The 23,871-nt window shown below is 43.0% G+C and overlaps 1 protein-coding gene across 1 annotated transcript; it reads right to left on the reverse strand.

Moving 5' to 3' along the window:
- Nucleotides 1-1,525: 1,525 nt before the first annotated feature.
- igsf10 (immunoglobulin superfamily, member 10) lies at nucleotides 1,526-17,033 on the reverse strand (the record flags this gene model as incomplete). The annotated part of the gene is made up of 10 exons (XM_079513793.1): nucleotides 1,526-4,446; nucleotides 4,546-4,912; nucleotides 6,950-7,853; nucleotides 8,154-9,821; nucleotides 10,063-10,617; nucleotides 10,768-11,910; nucleotides 12,857-13,624; nucleotides 14,557-14,947; nucleotides 15,842-15,971; nucleotides 16,831-17,033. The coding sequence occupies 10 exons, from the start codon at nucleotides 17,031-17,033 to the stop codon at nucleotides 2,896-2,898; spliced, it is 7,680 nt and encodes a 2,559-aa protein (XP_079369919.1). The 3' UTR covers nucleotides 1,526-2,895.
- Nucleotides 17,034-23,871: the final 6,838 nt, after the last annotated feature.

Consider the following 23,871-nt stretch of genomic DNA (forward strand, 5'->3'; position numbering starts at 1 on the left):
TGAAATTGTTTCCACTTGTTGGCTTTAGCACAAATGGAATTGCTCTTAATGACTACCTTTTAAAAGTGATTGTTGGACCCATTCCTCTGTTAGAAAAAAATATGTGAATCTTGGGATCCACAATAGCTCCAATGTCGACGTCGGACTTGTCTCCAATGTGGATATCGGACTTTATGACACCAGTCGTCTATGATGTATTTATCACTTTTACAATATGATTCCAAGATTGGGCATATTTTAATATGTATTAAATGTGAAGCTAGCCTAAACCCTAGCGTGCATGTACTGGTAGCATGCATACAAATTGTGGTGCTGATCGGTCCAGTGGTTTACAAGATTAACTCCAGACAGCCACACACGCACGCACGCACGCACGCACGCACGCACGCACGCACGCACGCACGCACGCACGCAATATAGCTCTGGAACAGCTATATTGTGATCTCATTAAAGTCTAATTCACAAAATTATTTTAAATATAAACCCATTTGATGAATCAAATTCAAATCAATATTTCACTTTCAAATAATTTGGGTTAATTTCATCATCTACTCAGGATTATGTGACCACCCCAGACAGTTTTAAGTTGCTTGATTCAGTATATTTGATATTAATTTTAGCTGGCCCGCCCCCTTCCTATACAAACCCACATTTTTAACCATGATAGATTCATCGAAAACACCCTTCCTTGGTTCTGCTGACTGATTGTCCTTCTAATACGTGAGGGGACCGTGTTTTTTCAATTACTTTTGTCATTTATTTTCATTTATTTTTGGGGAAAATGAAAAGAACAAAGATTCATAAAACAAATCTAAACAATTATTAAAAATAAATGAAAATAATTGAAAAAACTCGGCCCCTCACATTATTAGGAGGGCAGTGTGAGTCACTACAACCAAGGACGGGTGTTTTCGATGAATCTATAACTGGATTTTTAAGTTATATAGGACAGCTAAAATGAATATCAAATATCTACTGAATCAAACTACTTAAAATCTGTCCAGGGTGTTCACATACCAAGCCTGAGTAGACGATACAATTACCAATTTATTTTAATTAAAATATCCCACTCTTACACCCACATACAATTTTTTGTTGTTTCAAATGTTGTTCTGATGTGGATCCCAAGATCCACACGGTTCTCTGTCCATGTCCTGTTCCGTTTCTCTTGCGGTCTTTTTGACACTCTTCTAGTATGCCTATTTCAAAGGAAGCCAGTAAAATCACCACTCATTCACCAGCCAAATCAATGGTCCCCCTATGGATTTCACACATACCACCAGAGCTGACTCACAAGTTATTTTCACAGCTGGAGGGTGTAAACAGCAAGGCTCCAGAAGGCCTGTCCTGGAGCCAAAGAGCCACAGGAGCATACTTCAACTGCAGTGCAGAGAGGTATCTGATCTTAATGATGTCAACTACAACAGCGCTACAGAACCCGGGACATAATCTTCCTGGCATAGTTGCCTTGGACGTCCCTCAGACATAACTTTGACGGCTAGTACAGAGAATACCCAAAATAGGCCCTGGAGACAAGAGTGATTTATTATGAACACATGTGACTTCTTAACCATACAGTCATGTTTAGCCACATTGACTCAATTATTCAGATATGTTTGGTAACATTTTAATGACCATGGAAAAATCTGAAAATGTAAACACACAGAATAAAAAAATAAAGATATGAACAGCAAAATGGTCTATGTTTATGTACAATTATGGCCAAAGCTGCGCATAGACAATGACCTCTATTGATGGCAGCGGTATGATCCTTTAAGAACCTACAGTATGCTTGTCTGTAAAAGATACACTTCAGGTATTGTGTTCCACTCAAAATTACATTCTATCATCTTCAATGGGTCTCTAAGCTGGTATAATAAAAACTGTATAAAGACATGAAACATATTTCAGCTTTGATTCCTTTTTCTTTCCATGTTAAAAACGCCTATATTTTGAATAAGTAGATGCTACAAAAGACGTCTGTATACTAGCATAATGTACATTAGGTCCTTGTGTACAACACAATAACACAAAAGCAGTGTACATGTTTGAACATTATTTGACCTCCATGTATCGTTACGTACTAGGAATAGACGGGAAAGGCTTTGTTCAAGTTGTGTCCTTAAACTTGTAGACTTGCATCCATAAAGCAATCAGATAGGATACATGCAGAAGATGTCTATCCAGTGTAAAAATGAGCCTGCACCTATTTATTTTCTTTTTCTTATTCAAGAAAATGCTCTCCCAACTTTGAAAGTTAATACTGTGCTTATTAAAGATAATGCACTACATGAGATTAGCATTCATGTTGTCTCTACCTGCCAGTCAATAACAAAATAACATGTCACAAATGAACATAAACATTTGGCCAATGTCTGTAGAGATCAAAACCTCACAGAAAAGGTTTATATTTCTTACACCCTGGGTTGTAATAATAATACTCATTTGCTGCCATGCCTCGTTGAAACTGTCACTCTCAGCTTCGCTGTTTGCATTGGTTCTCTGGCTCACTGGCCTTTTGTTTTGTTTAAATAACCCAAATGAGAACCAGTGGCAAGTTCCCAGACCCCCTTGATCAACGTTAAGAATATCAGCTCTATTCCCAGACTTCTCTTCCCTGGCCAAGAACAGAATATCTTCTTTTAGAGTCAGTGATGCTCTGGTATTTTTCTTCTTCCACTACCTTGTTAACCCAGCTCACGCTATTTGTTTGATTACAGTGATATTTTCGGTACTGTGTCCAATGCAACATGACCTTCCGAATTCCACTTTCCACCAAGTCTCCACCACAGTCCTACGGTACTGTACTGTATGTTTATTAAGAGTTTATTTCTGATATATTACTATCATCTCTTAATCATACACAGTAACATGCTCAGCTCAGTATAATGTTTCTCACAGCACACGTACATATGTGACCTTTGAGTCCGTGCCCAGGTGATTCTTGGCCAGGCACTTGTACGTCCCAGAGTCTGACACTGTAGGCTTCTGAATGACAAGTGTACCCTGGGGGTGAAGCAGCTCACTGCCTGCTGGCCGACCCTGCCCCGCCGTGGACAGAATTGAATGATCAGGCAGCTCCCAGGCGATCTCTGGCTTTGGGATCCCAATGGCAACACAGTTGAGCTGGATAGGTGCCCCGCTCAGTGCCCTCACACTGGGAGGTGGACCAGTAGTGATCCGGGGAGGGTAGGCGATGATTACGACGGGAACCGTCAGAATGGCATCACCGGCCTCACTCCTCGCCCTGCAGACATAGTTCCCGCGGTCATGGAGAGTTGTGTCCTGCACAACCAGGGTCCCATTATCTAGCAGCCGAAAGCGTCCGTGGACCTGAGATCGGGTGAGAGTGTGGCCCCCTGGAACAGTCCAGTAGATAGTGGGTCTGGGGCTCCCATCAGCCAGGCAGTGAAGGAAGAGAGGGTCCCCTGACACGGTGCGTATGACACCCCTTGGCCGTGTGAGAATGTACGGCTTCTGCCCCACGTCCAAGACAAGTAACTTCTCTATGTAGCCCACAGAGTTCTTTGCAGCGCAGCGATACTTCCCAGCATCCTCCTTACCAGGGTTGTAGATGACGAAAGTCCCGTCATTTCCCAGGTGGTAGCGGGATCCATGGTTTGACCCGGCAGTAAAACGACTCCCGTTAGGCATGGTCCAGATGATTTCTGGTTTTGGGTGTCCATCAGCAGAGCAGTTCAGAACCGCTGTTTTTCCCATCCTGGCCACGATGCGCTCGTTGAAGGGGTTCTTGAAGATGGGCCTTCGCAGCATAGTGGTCACCTCTAGCTGCACCACCATCACTGACTCTCCTCCATCGTTCCTCGCCATGCAAATGAACTCTGCTGTATCAGTTGGACGCACATTTCGGATCTCCAGTGTCCCATTATGGTGGACGTTAATCCTACTGCCAAAATACGGCGCTGTCAGGAAAATGTTGTCAGGCATAATCCATGTGATCGTGGGTGCCGGATCTCCCTCGGTTTTACAATCTATAAATTTCCTGGAGTATTTAGCCGCGGTGTCTTTAATCACGGTCCGGTTCTGGTAAAAACCATTGATCACTGGTGGGTTCCCATCTATATCCAACTTGTAGATTTTGCTGTTTTCCCCAGCACGGTTGCGAGCCATGCACACATACTCTCCAGCATCATTCAGTTTCACATCCCTGATATCCAGAGAGCCATTCACATGCATCAAGTAGCGCTCATTAGATGCTGCAATGATGTCGTTGGTTGGCAGCATCCATAGGATCTTGGGTTTGGGCTCTCCGACTGCTTCACAGTCAAAGCGGATGTTCCCTCCAGGTGGGACCTTTGCATAGGTATGGCTGGGTGCTCGTATGATGGGTGCTGCCGTTACCACGGTGATATGAACATGCATCTCATCTTTGCCCACCTGGTTTTCAGCATAACATGTGTAATCTCCTTCCTCTGATATGCCAACCTATAAGGAAACCAAACATTAACATAACATTTCTTTAAATATCTTTGCAAACGTAGTGAGAAATATGATGAATTGTAGTTGCGAGCCGCACTACAGTACCTTGTTTAGATAAAGTGTTCCATTGTCAAACAAGATGTAGCGTCTGGAGCGTCCTCCCCCGCTGCTGCCGTCAGACTGCAGGGCGCTGTTGACCACTGTGCCATCTGGAAGACCCCAGGAGATCTCGGGCTGCGGAGCCCCCGAGGCCTTACAGTCCACCTTCAGGTCATTGCCGAAGGTTACCTGCTTCTTGCTATACGCTTTAGTCTCGATCTTGGCCGGCTTCATAGATACAGTGACCTTCATGAGCTGGAGGTCATCACCGATGTTGCTGCGTGCCACACAGAGATAGTCCCCAGCATCTTTGTCACTTATAGAGTTAACAATCAGTGTTCCATTGTCCAGGACTTGGATTCTTCTGCCCATCCTGTAGACATACAGTAGATAAATAACACAATGTGGATGTATTATTATAAAGGGAAGGTGATCGTTAGTGTTTAACCCTATAGGCCAGCTTTGTTGATTAGCCAATATATCTGCTTATATCTAATATATAAGATGAAAATGGATGGACTTTTCCTTACAGTAAGCTGAAATGTAGTTGTGTGACATTCTGCCATTTGTCTCAATGAAGCCTTAATATATTTAGATATTTTTTTAAAACTGACAGGCATTGAGAAGAAACCTTTTGTATACACCTTGAGTTTGTCTTTCACATTGCAGTTGGATTGCAATTAAAATGGCAAACTCTTGCAGCTGCAGAAAAATAATAAATTGCATATTTCACAACAGTTAATTTTGACAGATATATGTATTGACAGAACTAACCTCTGCTTTCTTCCTCGTTGCATGCAGAGATGCAACAAGGCAAACTGTCCCAAATTATTTACAGCAATCAAGGTCTTGGTTTAGAAGCCAGGGCTCTTGTGTGACTTCCAAGTTTCTCTTATGGTTTTAAGTGTGTTCTGAATTTAGATATAAATAGACAACTGCCCTGTTCTTACTTTTGTTATTTCAGGGGAAAAAAACCTAAAGCGTCAGTTCTCATTGATTCATGTTTTGCCCTGTTTCAGGAAAACAGTGGTACAGTACAAGTCGATAAAACAAAGACAACTGTGAGTTTTTCATTATGGGATCACAGTTAATTTGAGGAGAGCTCCATCATCCTCCTCAGAGAATCTTCACCATGCGTGTATCAGAACTCTTTGACATCTCTGTTTTTCATCATCGGCAATAGCATTCAACTCTCTCACTAAAATTCCTCACCACTGTTTCCACAAGGATCGACCTGGATTTGATAAAGCCTTGGACCAGGATGCTCAAGAATCATATTCTCTGATTTCAAAGTATGAGAAATTGACTAGCCATCACAGTGAAACAGAAACACAGTTTTTCTCTTACTTAGGGGATCACCCAAAGGTTCAGTGCTGGAAACAAAAAAATAGGAAATATGGAAAGCTGAGATGGAGACTAAAAAAATGAAAACAGAAATATTTCCACTACACAGATAGTGCCTGGAGATGTTCTACTTTTCTGCGGCAAAGGGCTCTCTATTTATGTAGTGTACTATGTACTATATTTCAAAACTAAGCTGTATAAAAGTTTTTGGCTTAAGGTGACCAATGAATGAATGGGGCCTTGTTATTACTATTATGTTATCACTAATGTTGATCTACAACAGCAGTCTCTACACTGAGAACTGTGAGCTCGCTATTCTTGTATGAGAGGCAAAGCTACAGCTACTATATTTGCTACAATGTGGTTAGATTACACTTGCATCATGTCTTCTGTTTTTCGAAAGCAACCCAATGGTAAAATGTTTCTTTTTGACAAACTGAAGTGTTACATCGTTATAGACCTTATGCAGACCGTGGCCATCTTGCCATTAAGTTAATGGCAGGGTGGCAACTACCTGCAATTTGCCATTGACAGCCCATACATCCAAACAGAAAAGTCCTTCCTGATTGTATTAAACAACGTCAAACTCACCAACATTGCAGCTGTATAAAAGCTTGAATTATCCTCTTTCTATCTGCAAAGTGTTTGTTTCATTAAAATCCACTTTCTGTCAAGAATGTCCACCTGTTTTGACTTTGCACATAATGCAGGAGGCAGCAGGACGTTGCTTTACTGAAAGCGAGTGCTTCCAAACTTAGTAAATAGTAGCTCATAACATGTCTACGGTGGAACAAACACTTTGCAGATAGAAAGAGGATAATTCAAGCGTCATACAGCTGCAATGTTGGTGAGTTTGACATTGTTTAATACAATCAGATAGAGGACTTTTCTGTTTGGATGTATGGGCTGTCAATGGCAAATTGCGGCTAGTTGCCACCATGCCTGCAATCTATTAACTTAACGGCAAGATGGACACGGTCTGCATAAGGTCAATATTGTGAGTACAATCCTGTGTTTCTAATCTAAAGGCTTTACTGTGTGTAATCAGGCGAGAGACACCTTTTACCTGTGCCACTGGTCCACTACAGCTTTGGAGGGCAACCTCCACATGATCCTGGGTTTGGGGTCTCCTGTGGCTGAACAGTTCAGATTGAGCTGGTCCCCATAGAATAGCTCTGTCAAACGCTGGGATATTGCAAGTATCTGCGGTGGAGACTCGTGATTCTCTACGGTCAGAGTCACCACCCTCCGCTCTGATCCGGTAGAACTGGTAGCGATACATTCATATTTCCCATTGTCTGTTGGAGTAACGTCATTTATATGAAGCGTTCCATTCTCATATACTGATATTCTGGGGCCAAATGCAAGCCTGTCATGTCGGATGGTTGAGCCATCGTAGAGCACCCAGTGAACAGATGGCAGGGGGCTGCCCTGTCCAGTACAGGGTAGCCAAAGGTTTTGCCTCCTGCCAGCCTTCACTTGCTGCCGTTTCTCCTCCAGGATGCCAGGGGGCGCTGCGACCACCTGCAGCCGAACTGTAGCAGTGTCCGCCCCTGCTTGGTTACTAGCGATGCATTTATAATGGCCTCTGTCAAAGACAGACACCTGCTTAATGACCAGGGTCCCCTCAGAGGTCACTGATACCCTCCCTTTGTCCTGGTTGTCACCCCTAACTTGGGTCCGGTTGGCTAGGATCCAGGATATCATAGGTGTGGGTCGGCCCTCTGCCTTGCATTTAATGTCCACTGTGCTCCCTGCATAGGACTTGATTTCACGCATCTTTGGCTCTAGGATGCGTGAGGGGTAGGCCACGACAGTGAGGGTAACCAGCAGTTTGTCTGAACCATGATCATTTTCAGCCAGACATAGGTACTGTCCACGATCCTTTACATTGGCATTCTGGATGGTCAATGTGCCATTGTCAAACACCTCAAACTTTCCCATCCTTCCCTTGATGGTAATTGTACTACCTGACGAAAGAGATACAAGAAAGTGCTTTTAAATGTAATGCCTCTCACAAGTGGAACAGTCAACTGCAGTTTCAACTCGCACGCACGCACACACACACACACACACACACACACACACACACACACACACACACACACACACACACACACACACACACACACACACACACACACACACACACACACACACACACACACAGATATGAAATTATGCTGTAATATTGTGTTTTTGGAAGCTAAATGTGTATTATTCCAATTCATGTTCAGAACATAATTTAGGTAGAAATGCTCTCTGTTTACCTGAGCTTGAAGAGAATCGTCTCCAGCTGATTGTCGGCTGAGGGTTTCCAGCAGCCTCACATGGCAGGAAGGCATCAGAGTTGGCGAGCACAGTGAAGCTGGCCACATTTCCCCCCAGCATCTTGGGCTTATTGCGCAGGTCCTTGGTAGTGGGCTCAAATCCTAATATATTACCTGTAGTAGACTCATAGCCAGTGATGTGATTATGGGCATTAGAGATGGCTTTATCTATATCCTTGTTGCTATACGGGGCAGGAGTGTTAGTGTAGCCTTGCTCTGCTGTCAGAACAGTCACTGTGTCAAAGGTGAAAGCCTTTTCTGGTCTGCCTCTGGCTCTACTACTTTGCGCCGTAGGTCTAATTGTGCTCGCTGTTGGTCTCTGTGTGCGGAACGTGCTTTCCCTCTCTGACGATGGCCATACATGGACTCTGCTTTGAGATGTGGTCTTAGGCCTGTCTGTGGTGGCTGTCCTGAATTTTGTAGTAGGGTTAGCTGAGGTGGTCCAGGGTCTGCTGGTTGCCGTGTAGACGTGTGGTCTTCTAGTGGTGGATTTAGTCCAGTCAAGCACTTCATATGAGTCTATCTGTTCCTCTGAGTTCTGATCAGTGGAGACAGTCACTACAACTCTCTCTTTTTCCCTGGATGGAACGTACAGGGGCTTGGAAACGGAGATGGTCCGCTGGGCTAGCGTTGTGGTCTCTACAGTTGTTTCCATGGTAGTTGTAACTTCTGCTGTGGTGGTGGGAGATTCAGTCGTTGTTGTAGTTTTCTTGAAGGGTTTCCTGCCCCTGAAAGGCCTCCTCCTCCGTCCCAGGCGTCCCCCTGCACCCCCAGGCCTCGGTTTGTGATCAAACCACCGACCAGGATAGCCCCCAGACCCAGATGACAATTCCTCATCAAGGTTCGTCCTGGATGGTGGTTTAACTGTGGGTGGTAAAGCAATAGTCTGGGTCTCTTGTGGCATTGCAGTGGTGGGTGTGGAGCTGGTGTGGTAGGACGAAGTGCTGGAAGTTTGGTGGTGCGTACTTGGCTGGGGTGTTGTAGGCTCAGAGTCAGTGGAGGATGTACTTGGCTGGGGCGTTGTAGGCTCAGAGTCAGTGGAGGATGAATCTCCATAGTTGTCATCTGTGGAGCTCTCGATGTTCTCATCATATCTGGGTGGAGACACCGTCTCAGGTTCAGCCAGAGAGTCAGCTGTGGGCCAAGTCGGGGCTGTGGTTGGGGTGGTGGTAGTCGCTTCAGATGTAGTGGAAGCTTCTGTGGTAGTCGACGGCTTCCGTAGCCTTTCCAGTATCTCCTTCTGCGTCGCCCTGCCTCCGAACAGTCTGTCCCATTGGATCTTCTCCCTGGTGACTTTGGAGGTGGCCATAGTGGTGGTGATTGAGATTGTTGACTGTACAGTTGTGGTCATATGTGGATCAGGAGTAGTGTCCGGTTCAGGGGCATCAGCAGAGGTGATATAGCTACTGGCCACCTCCAGCCTGGACCGGGTACTGGTGAGGGGGATCTTTGAAGTAAAGTCGTAGTCAGTGGTGGTGGTTACAGTATCTTGAGTAGTAGAGACAGGGTCTACGGTTCTAGTTAAAACTGAACTTGGGTAGGATGTTGGTTTCTCAGACCTCAGGTTGTAGGTTGTTCTCTTCTTCCCATCTTCATCACAGTCACAGTCTGTAAGAATAAATAATATGAACATCTACAATATGACAAAAGGACGCACAAACAGATGGATATAGACAGATGGATATAGACAGACAGACAGACAGACAGACAGACAGACAGGCAGGCAGGCAGGCAGGCAGGCAGGCAGGCAGGCAGGACAGACAGACAGACTGACTGACTGACTGACTGACTGACTGACTGACTGACTGACTGATTGATTGATTGATTGATTGATTGATTGATTGCCTACCTGTAGTCAATTGCATCATATATGGCACTGTGGTATTCCCTTCTTTTCTCACTGTGGGCCGTTTGAGTTTATTGATGAAGGACTGAATGTCAGTGATCCTGTTGGGTTTGACAATCCTCCGACGGCCTTGAAATGTCCTCCTGTGACCTCCTCCTCCTCCCCGGCCCTTCTTCGGCGGGATGATATGGATCTCCTGACGGGAGATGATGGTAGATCCAGCCGGCAGGCGAGGGGACTTGATCCTCTGGGTGGTATGGAAGGTAATTTCATCTTTCTGCCTCTCTGTGGTGGTGACGGCTGTGAACGTGGTTTCGCTTTCTGGGTCAGTGGAGGTGTGGATTATCAGGTCCTCCGGACCCGGTCCATCCATCATTGGGGTAACGTTATGGTCAGTGACAAAGGTAAGCACTTCGAGTGTGGATGTCTCTGGCTCTGCATACGGTTCTCCTGAGAACTGGAGCCGGGTTTCTTCTGAAGTGTCTGTGACGATGAGATGGAGGGTGACTGGATGTCTGTTCGAGGGCAGTTTGGAGGTCCTCTCTAGAGCGTACGACTCTGAATGGTCTGAAACCACTGTATATGGAGTGACTTCATCACTTTGACCCTCTGTATATGTGGATTTCATTGGTGTACTATATGACTGTCTGTATGGCTCTGTAGTTAATGTGTTCATTTTTTCTGTTACTGCCATGAAACTAATCTGACTGCTGTCAGCGGTCTCTATGTTCTGCACTGCATTGTTCTCTGTTGTCATGATATTAATGTTCTCTGTGGTGGTCATGGCTGCAAAGTGACTGTTGTATTTCCCTTGGTTTGTGGTTATGCTAGTTCTACTTTCTCGTGGCTTGTCTGTTGATGGCTCCACTTTACCTGCAAATAATCTCCCTTCATTGTGATCTTCGCCCGAGCCAATTTCACCGTCTCCAGATAGAACATTGTCTTCATATTTTAATTTCTCCTTTTCACTTTTTGTTTTTACTGTTGAACCACCTTGGGCTTTTTTCATTAACTCTGCAAATTTGTCTGGGTCCACTTTCCTGTGTGTTTTATCAAATGTTCTCCTATTGCTCCACATGCGTCTACTACTAAGTGGACCCCTCCTCCTCTGTCCCAATCGACCCACAGAGCCTCCTCTGCCCTGTGGCCTGAGTCTGGGGTAAGGCCGGTCTGAAGTAATGGTCCTGGACTCCTGGCTGGTTCTTTCAGAGGGGCTGGACGAGGGTACCTCACGAGTGACTTCATTTTCCATCATGGGCTCCAACTTGACCACTGCCCCCATTCCTGACCCTTGTATGTCTGACTCTGGCTTCTCATCCGACCCTTCTCCAGTCACTGTCACCTGTGACACCAACAGGTCAACCCCGAGATGGTTGCTAACTAGGCACCGGTAGAATCCTCTGTCCCTTGCGGTGACTCCATGAATCCCCAGTGTTCCATTCTTATACACATTTCTGTTCCTGTAAGACTTGTACACCACTGAATGGTCAGGCAGTATCCACTGTACTGAGGCCTCAGGACTGCCTGTGGATCCACAGTCCAGAACCAGGTTTTGGCCCAGTGGCCTAGAGAGTTGGACTCCATTGACATCGGCTTCTTCCACATCTGGGGAAAGGACTGTCACCCGGAAGCTGAGCACATCTGCATCCAGGTAGTTGGTGACAATGCACCGGTAGAGACCTGTGTCTGTGGTATCTGCTCCTCGTAAAGTGAGCTTCCCCTCAGCTGTGATGATGATCCTCCTGTCCTCGCTGGAGTAAGGTGCCCGAACTTTAGTGCCGTCTGCTAAGATCCACTCCACTGAAGGCTTTGGTTCACCCATTGCCTGGCACTGCAACTCTGCTACACCACCTGTTGGGATATGATAGGATATATTATGATATCATACAATATATGATGTGGTAAAATACAATATTAAATGATACAACAATTTATTATATAATTGAATTGTGGGCCCGAGTAGCGAGTCCAATATTCCCGGGGCTGTTTGCCCTCTGGGCTGTGATGTCATGTGGGTCAACCAATAGGAAGACAGAGGGAAGGGGGATGTGACGCCATGTGGGTCAATACATCATCATCGAGTAGAGAGCTACTCGAGCCCACTCTGTTTCTTCAGGAACAGTATTTTCTATTTATACAATTATTATTATTATACAATATGATAATTAGTTGATACATTACACAGATTCATATACATTATATATGTTAATACATTATGGGAACAATGGATATGCTGCCTATAGAGCGTCGCAGTCCCCCCTTTCATGACAACGGCAGGCCCAGGAAATAATTCCCCATGCATTTTTCCCATAGACATTTCAAAAAGTATTTATTGAAAGATCTGTAAGCCTCGAACAAAGCCAACTTGGATCATGACAAATCATGACAACAAACACAATATTTTGGGCCGAACAAATAATTAGAAAGAAGAAAAAAAGGGCAGAGTACAACACTTTTTTTGTTGTTTTTTTTCTTTGTAATTATTTGTTTGGCCCAAAAATATGTTTGTTGTCATGATTTGTCACAATCCGAGTTGGCTTTGTCCGCGGCTTTAAAGGTCTTTACATAAATACTTTTTGAAATGTCTATGAGAAAAATGAATGGGGACTTATTTCCTGGGCCAGTCGTCGTCATGAAAGGGGGTGGGACTGCGACGCTCTAGTCTATAGGATACATTTTAAATAAAGTGCTTAGCAGATGTGAATAGCTGTGGTTTTGCATAATTTGTGGTTAGATCTGTGGATGCAGTCACATTGTCTATCAGCTTATTTATTCACCACTAATCTGTGACACCCACCTGTGAGTACAGAGTGCTCGGTTTTGGTCTGGTTGTCTCGTTTGATCATCGCCCAGCTGTAGCGGTCTCTCTTGAATACTCTGTTTTCCACGCGTAGGTTGACCACAGACTTGTATATGATGTGCAGAGTGGAAAATGTGGTAGTAGTCCGATCTAGCTGGAAACTAACCTCTCCCTGCATCAGCCATCCAGGAGATGCTTTAATCTCAGCCTCAGTACCTGTGTGAATCTCTTCTTGCCCATCTTCTGGTCTGATCTGACTGTACCTGTATACCATCTCCGGGCTCCTGGCCAGCATTAAGCCTCTCTCCAGCCTCATGGGAGTGTCACTGTAGGTAGCCAGTATGCGCCACAGTTGCTGGATGTTCTCATAGTCAATATTACAGACAAGAGAGGTGGTTATTCCAGCAGTAAGCATGGTGACATTATTGACCCCTTCCTCTTCTAAGGTCAGTGTCAGGTTCTCCATGGCAGAGGGTCTCTGGATGGTGCAAGAGAGGCTAGCATCATTGTGCAATTGGTCCGTCAGATTCATTTGTAAGGAGCCAATTGGTGCAATGAAGTCCCTGGGGGCGACGGGGGTGAAGTCCCCCTCATCCAGACTGATGTTTTTCTGCTTCAGGTGGGGTTTAATCCATGGCTTGGTGCAGATGAAGGCATCACTGTGGAGCTGGAGTAGGGATCTTCTGTGGGACGGAGCAGGATTCTCACATACAGGGCAAAGCTGTCCTCTGGGATACTTCTTGTCTCTCTTGCATTTCAACACACCTGGAAATGATATTTTTATAATATTATTCCAATCATATGGAGTATAATCTAGTGGTTTAACTAGGAATGGGACATTTATATAGCCCATACCATATTCTTATGGGAGACACTGACAGTTGATTTATAAACCAAAGTGACCCATGAAAGTCAAATCAAGTCATCTTAAGCATATTTAAAAACAACAGGAGTTGACCTTGCTTTCTGTGGAGCGTGCTTTCTGCGTATGATGAAAATATCATCATACATACAGAATTTCAAGATTTTATAACATTTTGTACTAGCCAAGTGACAATTTATTAAACCATTACTTTTATACTAGCCAAGTCATAATTTATGAAACCATATATTATTTTCTGTTATTTTTTGGTCATCTTTTTTAACTGGGCCTCCAATGAAGTGTCAGAAAGAATGTACATGTTTCTCTTGACTTATCTGTTGTAAAGTAAAACAAGCTAATAAAGTTCCACTACATGTAGAAATACTAACAGACGTGGCACTGCTAGTTTAAGGCACTTTAGTTGAATGTTGAGCAAAGCTGTTAACATTGTGCCTAGATGAAAATCATGACTGCATTGTTGGATCAAATTCAAAAGTGATTTAACATAGGGTGTGCCACAAATGCTACAAATGTCACTGTTTGTAGCAGAAACATGAATGTGCCTTTGTACATGTATATGACATGTGCTAAATATTTTTTTTTCTTTTTTTTTTACAATTTTTTACTGCAATTTCTTTATTGTTATTATTTATAAACATACTGTATACCTTGGTTGACAAAAACTAAAGTTGTCCTTTAACCACGTAATGGTTCTTTGTAATTTTCTTTACCTTTTGGGAAAATGTAGGCAACTTATAATGACAAGCCCAAAATTGGGATGCCGGTTTGATAGTTGTTAAAATTTTGTTACACATAGCATTTTTCAGTTCCCCACCTGCGTGCATCTGTGCCCACTCTGGGAACCATGCCATCCGACAATCACATGACCAAGGGTTGCCATGAAGGAAGAGGTTCTCCAGCTGTGAGCAGCCAGACAATATGTCAGCAGGCAGACTGGTGAGGAGGTTGTCTGACAGGTGGATGTTCCTCACTGAAGACACCTTGAACACCTGGCTGTGTCTCAGTGTGATGAATGTGTCTGGGTGAAGCTGCTGCAGCTGGTTGCCCTCCAGGTGAACCAACTGTAGGTTGGTCAAACCGTAGAAAGCCTCGGGGTGGATGAACTCAATGCGGTTGTGATCCATGTGGAGCCTCAGCAGGCCTTCCAGCCCTTTGAATGTCTCTTTCTTGATTTCCTTCACTTGGTTGTAGGACATCTTCAGCACCTGTGTGTGAACATCATTATTAGACATGGAGATTGTTGGTTTGTTGACATTATGATTGTGCAATTCATGTTGCTCTTTGAGGCGCATTGTTATTAAGAAGAGTCTTTTCACTCATAAAAGTAGAAGGTTACCTGGGAAAACATCCAGAAATCAATTCCCGGGAAAGGTAGCCTACTTAAAACAATAAATAGTAAGTTATGTCATGTGTCATGTGTGCAAACCTATAGCCTTCCCAGCAGGTGCAGTGGATTGCAGTGGAGTTTGAAACAGCAAAAATAAAGGCATATATATGTTTGTTTTGAGCTCCTACAACTGGCTTTGTTAGTCTGTGCAGAAAAAATGAGCATGGTTGCTATGTTCACCCTGTTCACCCGGGTATGATTTCATTACGTCAGACATGATTTCATTACGTCAGACGGGCTATATTACACCACTCAGTTCACACGGGTGTGATTTTTTTTTACACATTACATTATTTTGTGTTATATTAAATTCCCATCTCTGCCTAAATCTTAAGGGCAAACAAACTTTGCAATGTAAACATTTCTGAAAATTGAAAAAAGAGCTTAACCGGTTAAGCCCCAGCGGGGTCCAGGGGGAAAATCCCCAGAATCAACATTGCAATTGCAGATTGTTTAGGTCTGATTCGATTTATTGAGTGCTGTTCAGAGGTAAACAGCCATCGCCCCCGCCGGCAGGGGCAATGGGCAGGATTTATTTTTAATATATTTAGTTTACAGAAAACTACAAGGCGTTGTGAGCTTGTAGATTGGCTATTTTCACTGCATGACACTTATATGACAAAGTATAATTCAGGATCAGGCTTATAAGTCCATTGATAGCAGAGCAGTTGACTTTCTATTCCAGTGCAGTTTAAGAAGCATTGAAGCCTACCTGTAAGGACTTCAGGTCGAGAAAGGTCCTGTCCTCAATGCTGTGGATGGTGTTGCTGTGTAGCATCAGCAACTCCAGATGTTCAAGTCCTGAAAGATCATTATCTCCCAGGATAGTTATACTGTTGTACCTGAAGACAGAGAGAGGAAACATAGCCTCCATGATGTATTACTTGCACTGTTGGAGCAAGGGTGAAAAGTAAAACAGATGCCGTAAATAGACTGTAAACAGACAGTTAAAAATGTACCCTGTTCAGTTTTTACACGTATAGGTAAATCAACACTCAGTATTTACTACTGTAGTGGAGACAATGGGAGAGAGAAAGGGGGGGAGAGAGCGAGGGAGAATTATTATTATTACTTATACTGTGGTCGGCTGCGTATGTAGGCCTGTCCTCGGCTGTTGATGGTGAAGATGTAACTAAGGTACGTTTCAAGGTTGGTATAAGGTCAATAAAGAGTCTAAGGATTTAGAACAGCAGTAGCAGACATAAGTAGCAGTACTTGCGCGCTCTGCTTGCGCACAGGTAGGCCATGTATGGCCTACTTGTGTGCAAGGCGCAAGTTGGCACCTCGACAGAGTGCATTTCTATATTATGTATTTGTCTGTCTGTCTGTCTGTCTGTCTGTCTGTCTGTCTGTCTGTCTGTATTTATTTATTTATTTATTTATTTATTTATTTATTTATTTATTTATTTATTTATTTATTTATTTATTTATTTATTTATTTATTTATTTGTTTATTTGTTTGTTTATTTGTTTATTTGTTAATTTATGTATTTATTATATTATTATAGGCTACAAAAAGTGCATCTTAATTCATAGCAATGTTTTCTGATACATCTGAAATCTGAATCAGAGAGAGGGTATAGCCTCGGTCCCAGGCTTACTTATCTGCGAAAGAGGGGGGTTTTGGGGAGAGACTGGGGGAGAGAGAGAGAGAGCCAGAGAGAGAGAGAGGGAGAGAGAGAGAGAGAGAGAGAGACTCACCCTAGGTTAATTCGTTCCACAGCTGGCTGGATCTTGTCAGGTATTGCGGTCAGGTATCTGAAGGTGCAGTGCACTTCAGTAGGAACATAGCACGCGCAGGATTTGGGGCAGCCGTTACTTCCCGGCAGCAAAGCGGCCAAGACAAACGCAGTGTTCAATAGCCACCACCGCAGCCACAGGCATGAAGGGCCGTAAGCACACATGGTCCAGGCTTCAGGGTACTCTGTCAGGAGACACGTCCAGTAGGCCTATAGGCGGACTACTACTTCTAGACCAGCAAATAATGAGAACCTCCTGTGGAGTGGGAGAGTCGTCTGTTTCATTGGGTAAATGAAAAGGGATAAATTGTAAAAATAAAAATGGCTATGAGAGACATCATGGGACCTAAAGAGATGAGAAGAATTATTGTTAAAAGAGCACACCGGGAAATAGAATAGGATAGCTAGGCCAAATCATCAAATAAATAAATCGCAGGCTCGTGCAGTAGTGCAGATTGTAGGCTCTAGCTGGCTACTAAGTGTGAATACACATGTGCTAGCCTAAGCCTACCAATTTATTTATTTGTTGGCCTTATGCCAATCGCCAATTAATGGCCTATACAAAAATACATAGCTACACAAAGTGGATTGGAAAGTAGCATGTGCATAATTAACTAGTACAAACACATAGAGCTAATGTAGCCTACTTGACTTGAGTGTGACGCGACTGTTCACTAAATTAAACCAATCAATCATGCAGTCAATCAATCAAAAGACCGGTTGAATAAATCGGTCTTACCGGTTTCCGGGCTTCAGTGTAAATGATTAAAAATTAAACAAAAATGTTATTAAAGTCCTGGGAGAAGTGGACAAGTCCATAGAGGCGAAAAGTCATTCCTGCTGTGAGGAGTTCTGTTCTGCCTGCCCGGAGCTCAGCGAACACTGCATGGTCTTTGCGGGAGCGCTTGTGGCTGAGCGCTCAATTTGACTCCTCCGCCCACCTACAGTTGATGAAACGCATTCTGTCTGCCGCGCCGCTCATACATACCCGATGCAGTTAAAGACATTTGCAATGTAATTGCCTACTTTTGTTGTTTCGAATATATCTCTTGGACTTAAGCCTATCGTTTCCAATATGTGATAATGCTATCTATCGTGATTATCACATATTAGATCGTTATATAGGCTATTGTTATTGGTCAATAGTGCATGGCGCTGCTGGCGCAGCAAGTTGATTCATTTGTTCTGTAGTTTTGTTTATTAAAATGGCACGGTGATCAGGGTGATATAATGTCATTTTGATTACATTATTTGGATTTATAGCCTCTGTAAATTCCACGACTTCATGACACTGTTGCAGCCTAAAGTTATACTTTGCACTCTATATTATAGAAAAGGCTGTCTTTCACTTGCATGACAATTCTTATGAATGAATGAATGAATGAATGGATGAATTAACGAATTAATGAATGAATGAATTACATTTTGATTTCCATGTCATGGCACCATTTGACCCATCCCATGGGATTATATGACACTACACAAAAAGAAAACAACCAAAAAAAGTCACATAAATAACCTTGAGTACAATATGAACACTTTATTCTTTATTGTATTTACTTATACTGTGGTCAATTTATTTAAGATCACACTACAAAATCTATCCTCCTCAACAGTGCCATACCCACCTCAAACAAGATACAAGAATTTACAGCACTCATAGCCTATACTCTACATTGGGATATATCTGGGAGCCCTTAACACAGAGCCCGCCAGAAGCGTAGAAAGTGTAGAATTACTTTTGTCTGGCAGTCCACCAACATCGTAGCCTACGTTTTCTAGGATTTATATTCTTTAATCCATGTTTTGATCAGATCGAATCGATAGCTCTCTCCCGTTAGCATCATAGTGTAAAGTGGGACAGTGGCCGCAGCTATTTTGAAGATGCGCGGGCATCCACTTGCACTCTATGTGCTGCTTTCAATGGCCTGTTATCTCCAAATCGGTGCAATGAATGGCGTTTCTGCAGGTGAAAACAATATTTTTCGTCGGCCGACAGCAGGCGCTGTGATACTCGCGTCGGGTTGTTTCTGCACTGAGCGAGAGAACAACAACCGGTCAAGAAACCACACACAGCATGTCATCGTAACATCTGGTTACGGACATTTGGATCTTCAAAATCAGGGTTGAAAGCATAAAAATGCATGAGAGATACATAGATTAATTAATCCTGGCGGTCAAACGGGTAGCCTAAAGGGTATGGTTACACTCATCCCAAATAGTTAACATATTTATTGTGAAATGGAAAATGGGAGCAGATAACTATTATATCTCCAACTTAACAGTTAAATAAAAATGTGTGTGTCTCATTATATTGTGGGAGACATAGGAGATTTCTGTCTCTCGCTTGAATGCCTGAGGAAGACACAAGAAAACAATATCCAGAACCCGCAGGAACACAAAAGCTCAAACGCACTTAAAGTCAAACCATGTGTGTATCAGCTTCACATCTAATATGTTCTCTTAGACTCTTATACAAAGCTGCTCGCTCAGCGCATCCCAGACCCTGGTGATAATAAACTTATGGTTCACACGCACACGCACGCACGCACGCACGCACGCACGCACGCACGCACACAATACACAGAGATGAAGAAACACACAGCATGTGGCTTTGGAGATAAAAAAAGTGCAATTTTCAAGATACAACTTTTATATCCCTGCACGCAGAAACATTAAGAGTTATTAAGAGTTAAGTGTTACTCCATTGTGGCCGTGGATGGATAACTTGCATGGAATGCAATTGTTCACTCCATTTCCCCCTTGGTTGTGGCAGAACATTCAAACAAAGCCAGCTTGTGTGCTTGTGTCCCTATACCTTGTTTACCTTAAACAAACATCTGGTCATCAGTACCCTTGTGGACATAAGGACATTAGATCTCTATGGTGTCAACTGTCTCATTAACAGCCTGTCGACTAATTGGCATGGTGTAAAGTTTACTTGAGACACATCCTTTTGAATTTAATTGATTGAATCAATTAGTGGTTAATTGCTTCAAGACTGGAAATGTTTTCCTCACACAAAAGTGAAGATAATTTCTGTCTCACTGGTGTTAAATGAAGAGAAATACAGTAGTGCTACCACTGTGGAAATCCTGTCTAACTGCAGTACATTCATATACCACTCACAAGCTCTTCTCTGCTATTACTGTATTGGTTCTCTTCAAAGGAATGCCTGTGCTAAATAACTGATAGATAATCTTCACCATTATTACATGTACAAGTAAATACAACTAAAGAATGTACACAAATGGCAATTTCAATCAGCGTTTCACTGTTATCTACATACCTATAAAGGAATTCTGGAACAAATGACAGACTACAGTAGGCTATACAGTGTGTGACGAATTCAAGTCTAGTAACAGTGAACAGTCTTGGTCCCAGAAATTCAAATATTATCAAATGAGGTGTGGCCTAATGCGTAAAAAATTGAGCATCCTTAAAATGTTAAAGGTTGAGAATCACTTCTGATACTATAGGTCGTGTGCCAAAGGTAACTACTGGTAATGGTCAACTGAAGTTATATTCATGGCAAGTGACCCAATTGTTTGATGAAGTAGCCTATAAATTAGCCATCAAGTTTGTCTCAGGCCTGTTGACTCACTGCCATGCATTTGATTTACTGAACATCCAGAAGCAGAACATAATTCATAATAAACAAAAACATATGTCCTGTCTTGAAATGACACCCTTTAGTTGTCCCTGACATACTGGCTATAATTATTATCTCGCCGCATGTGCTCTTTATCCAGTCATGGCTAAATTAAATTATTGTTCAATTATTATAAACCACAATCAATCTGTATTTAATCTGAAGAGATTTGGATTGTTCCTCCAGGAATGCATATAAGGAGCTAATTGCACCTCGATTGAAATAATCCTAATAAAGAATAGCTGGCCGGAAATTGGGATTGATAAGCGAGAGAAGTCAGAGAGTCAAGGTTGAGTCTGTCTCAGACTCTATCTGGTGGCAGGAACTGGCTTTCTTTGAGCTGTAATTTAGTCCAGATGATGACATAGACATATGAACAGTTGAATTATGATTCTTAGTTCTGTAACACACAAACCCTCTGGAGAGAATTCGGATTTTGGAGAGTTGTCTGAGCAACACATCACTAAGCTAAGCTTAGTGACTAGCTACCATGTCCAATGAGTCTTTATTGCCCTTTCATCAAAATGTAGTCACACTTCTGATGCCCGTAGTGAATGTTTAAGGGAATTGGCTGACGACAGAAACGTAGCCTACAATAATTCCTTTCTCATTTTTCCGTCTTTAGGCTACTCTGTGGTGGACGGAGGGGTGTGGAAGGGCAGTGCGGCTGTTAAAAGTCACAGCTGGCTGGTAGGCTCTGAGGAATCTCTAGGCACATACAGTATTGGCCTTAGGTCTTTACACTCACCACTAGGTTAATACCAGGGGCCCACCACCAGGGGAGGGGCAGAGCAAGGAATAGAAATATCATCTTACATGAGACAACACCTCTTTCAAGGACATGTTTTTCCTTACACGTGGAGTTTCCCCACAAAATCATTCTGCGCAGTTTCTGTACTAATGTTTCACGTCAGGGCTTTAATAATAGCCCCTGTGTTTATTAATGTTCCTGTTCAAAGACATGGCTCACTGGAATTTAGGTTATTGATTTACCACCGAATGGATCACAATATTATCTTAACATATGACATGGATTATAGCCTAGTGTGCTATAGCTCACCATTTTCCCTTGACTATCAAAACAAACATACCCTAATTGTGTGTGTGTGTGTGTGTGTTTGACTAGTTTGGTGCATGGTTTTGGTGTGATGGAGTATTTCATGTCATTGGCTCTTTTACTGTCTTTACCCATTTTGGGCGGGAAACCCTTTTGGTGTTTTAAGCATTATGTTATACTTTAGCTATTGAAAAATAGCAGATCTACAAGCTACGAGCTTGTAGGTCTGCTATTTTTGAAAAATCGTGATAATCTAGTGCAAAGTTTTTAACTCAAATATTTGCTTCTGGGGGCTCCCTGGAACAACATATTTTCAGATGGGGGTCGGCAGCCAATTACATATAATCTTGGTTTGAGAACGACTGACATAGAAATATGGGTTTTTCATAAAACTGTCATGATTTATAGTAGAATCGTCTAAAATGGGTAAAAAACCAGGTTAGGAATTCAGGTGTGCTGTGCCAGAATTTTTCAGTGTAGAGTTGGCAGTAGCAGTAACACCATTATATTACATATAAACTGCTTATAAATAAGCCTGTCTCTTCACGGATAACATGGTTATATTTGTTATTCATTTGATTTATTTTGTTTACACTCATTCCACTGGCACACAGATTTCCACATAGACAGCATATTTTCCGTGTGTCCTTTTGCCCTTCCTCTACACACTAATACCACCACTAAATCCACTGTTTTCGTCTGTTGCCATCTCTGGTAACCTGAGAGCGATGGAACTTTGAGGACTGCTGTGTGGCTGCATGTAGCCCAGTGTGATATTGTGGTCAGAAACAGAAATCATCCTGTGTAGCTTCCTTGATAGCACTTGATTACACTGTAAACTATAAATGAGCGTGTTTATGTTTCTTGTCAAATGTATGTCAGCCTGGCTGTGCTGAGGACGCCATACTTGTAGACTAGTGTGTATGTGTGCATATGATTGCATGAGTAGAAGAGGATATTGTCCCTGGAATCCAGCCCTGTGACTGACTCTCTGTATAGACAATGACTCAGGTTTCACCAAGAGCTGACTTCTACTTCCACCTCTGATCAGTGTGACATTAGTCACGCATTTTAACAGCTGTCACTTGTGTGCGGTGAGTGGGTCTGCTCTGACCTTTGGCCTTTCAGTCATTATGAACCAAGATTAAGATTCAAAAGATGCGGTTGGAATTAACATTTCCATATGTCACAAGTCACACACACCCAGACATATGCACGCAAGAATGCACATGCACAAACCCTCCACCTTAGTCACACGCGAACACAATGAAATGCATACACCTGTCAAGGCCAGGGTTCGAACCAACCAACAACCCTTTTTATTATCCCACAATTTTATAACACTTTCTTTACCCGGTGCAAATTGCCTAAACTGTAATCCTGGGCTCTGCCAACCTGGGGAGAGCCCTGAACTGGGTTTATGCTTCCCTCAATGCATGAGGAGTGAGCTGGCCGCTTCTTATCACCTGGCACGCACCGTAGCACGTGGAAGGAACACGTTATTCCAACCAGTTCCTTTCCCCTCCATCAGGCGCCCGGCTGATAGGGGGAGGCAGTATAGAGAGACCAGGATTACCCCTGCGGGAATCAAACCCGGGACCTTCTAGTTGTGAGATGACTACCGAGTCTCGACTGCGCCAGGCCACCGTGCCCCTTGAACCAACAACCTTTTGGTTTAGCCAGTCTATGTATCTCAGGACCAGGGGTGACCCCAGCCTTTATTTCTGGATACAGGACATTGGCTTTCTGTTGGAGAGCTTCGGCCTCTATTCCCTTGTGAGTTCAGATTTTATGGTCAGAACCATGTGTTTATTCGTGCAGCCAAGGTATTCTGTGGATATTGGGGGGTTGGCTATGGATGAGTTACATTTATAAACAAAGTAAAGCTGGATAACAAGCAGTTTCATGTACAATAATAGAGGCTCTTTAAGTGTCATTTATTTCTGTCTAATATGCATCTGCACATTATTAGCTTGGTTACTAGAAGAATTTAGTAGGCTACCAAAACATTCAATATAATAGGTACATTACTGAATAAATAAATAGCATAATATAATTCACATATGTGAATTACATGGCTGATAGAAATCTTCTGCTTCAAATTAGTTTTGCCTGTCTCAATTCAGCATTATATGGAGCACTCGGCACTAGCCACAATCATCACTAATAGGCAGCCTATATGATTTTAGCATGCAGATGTACGACTAACAGACAGTGAGTGTGAGCATGCACTGACAGGCAGCATCTGATGTGTTTGAGCATGAGCACACATGCACATGCACATGCACTGATAT

The sequence above is a fragment of the Electrona antarctica genome (assembly GCF_951216825.1).
Source record: "Electrona antarctica genome assembly, chromosome: 11".
Classification (NCBI taxonomy): domain Eukaryota; kingdom Metazoa; phylum Chordata; class Actinopteri; order Myctophiformes; family Myctophidae; genus Electrona; species Electrona antarctica.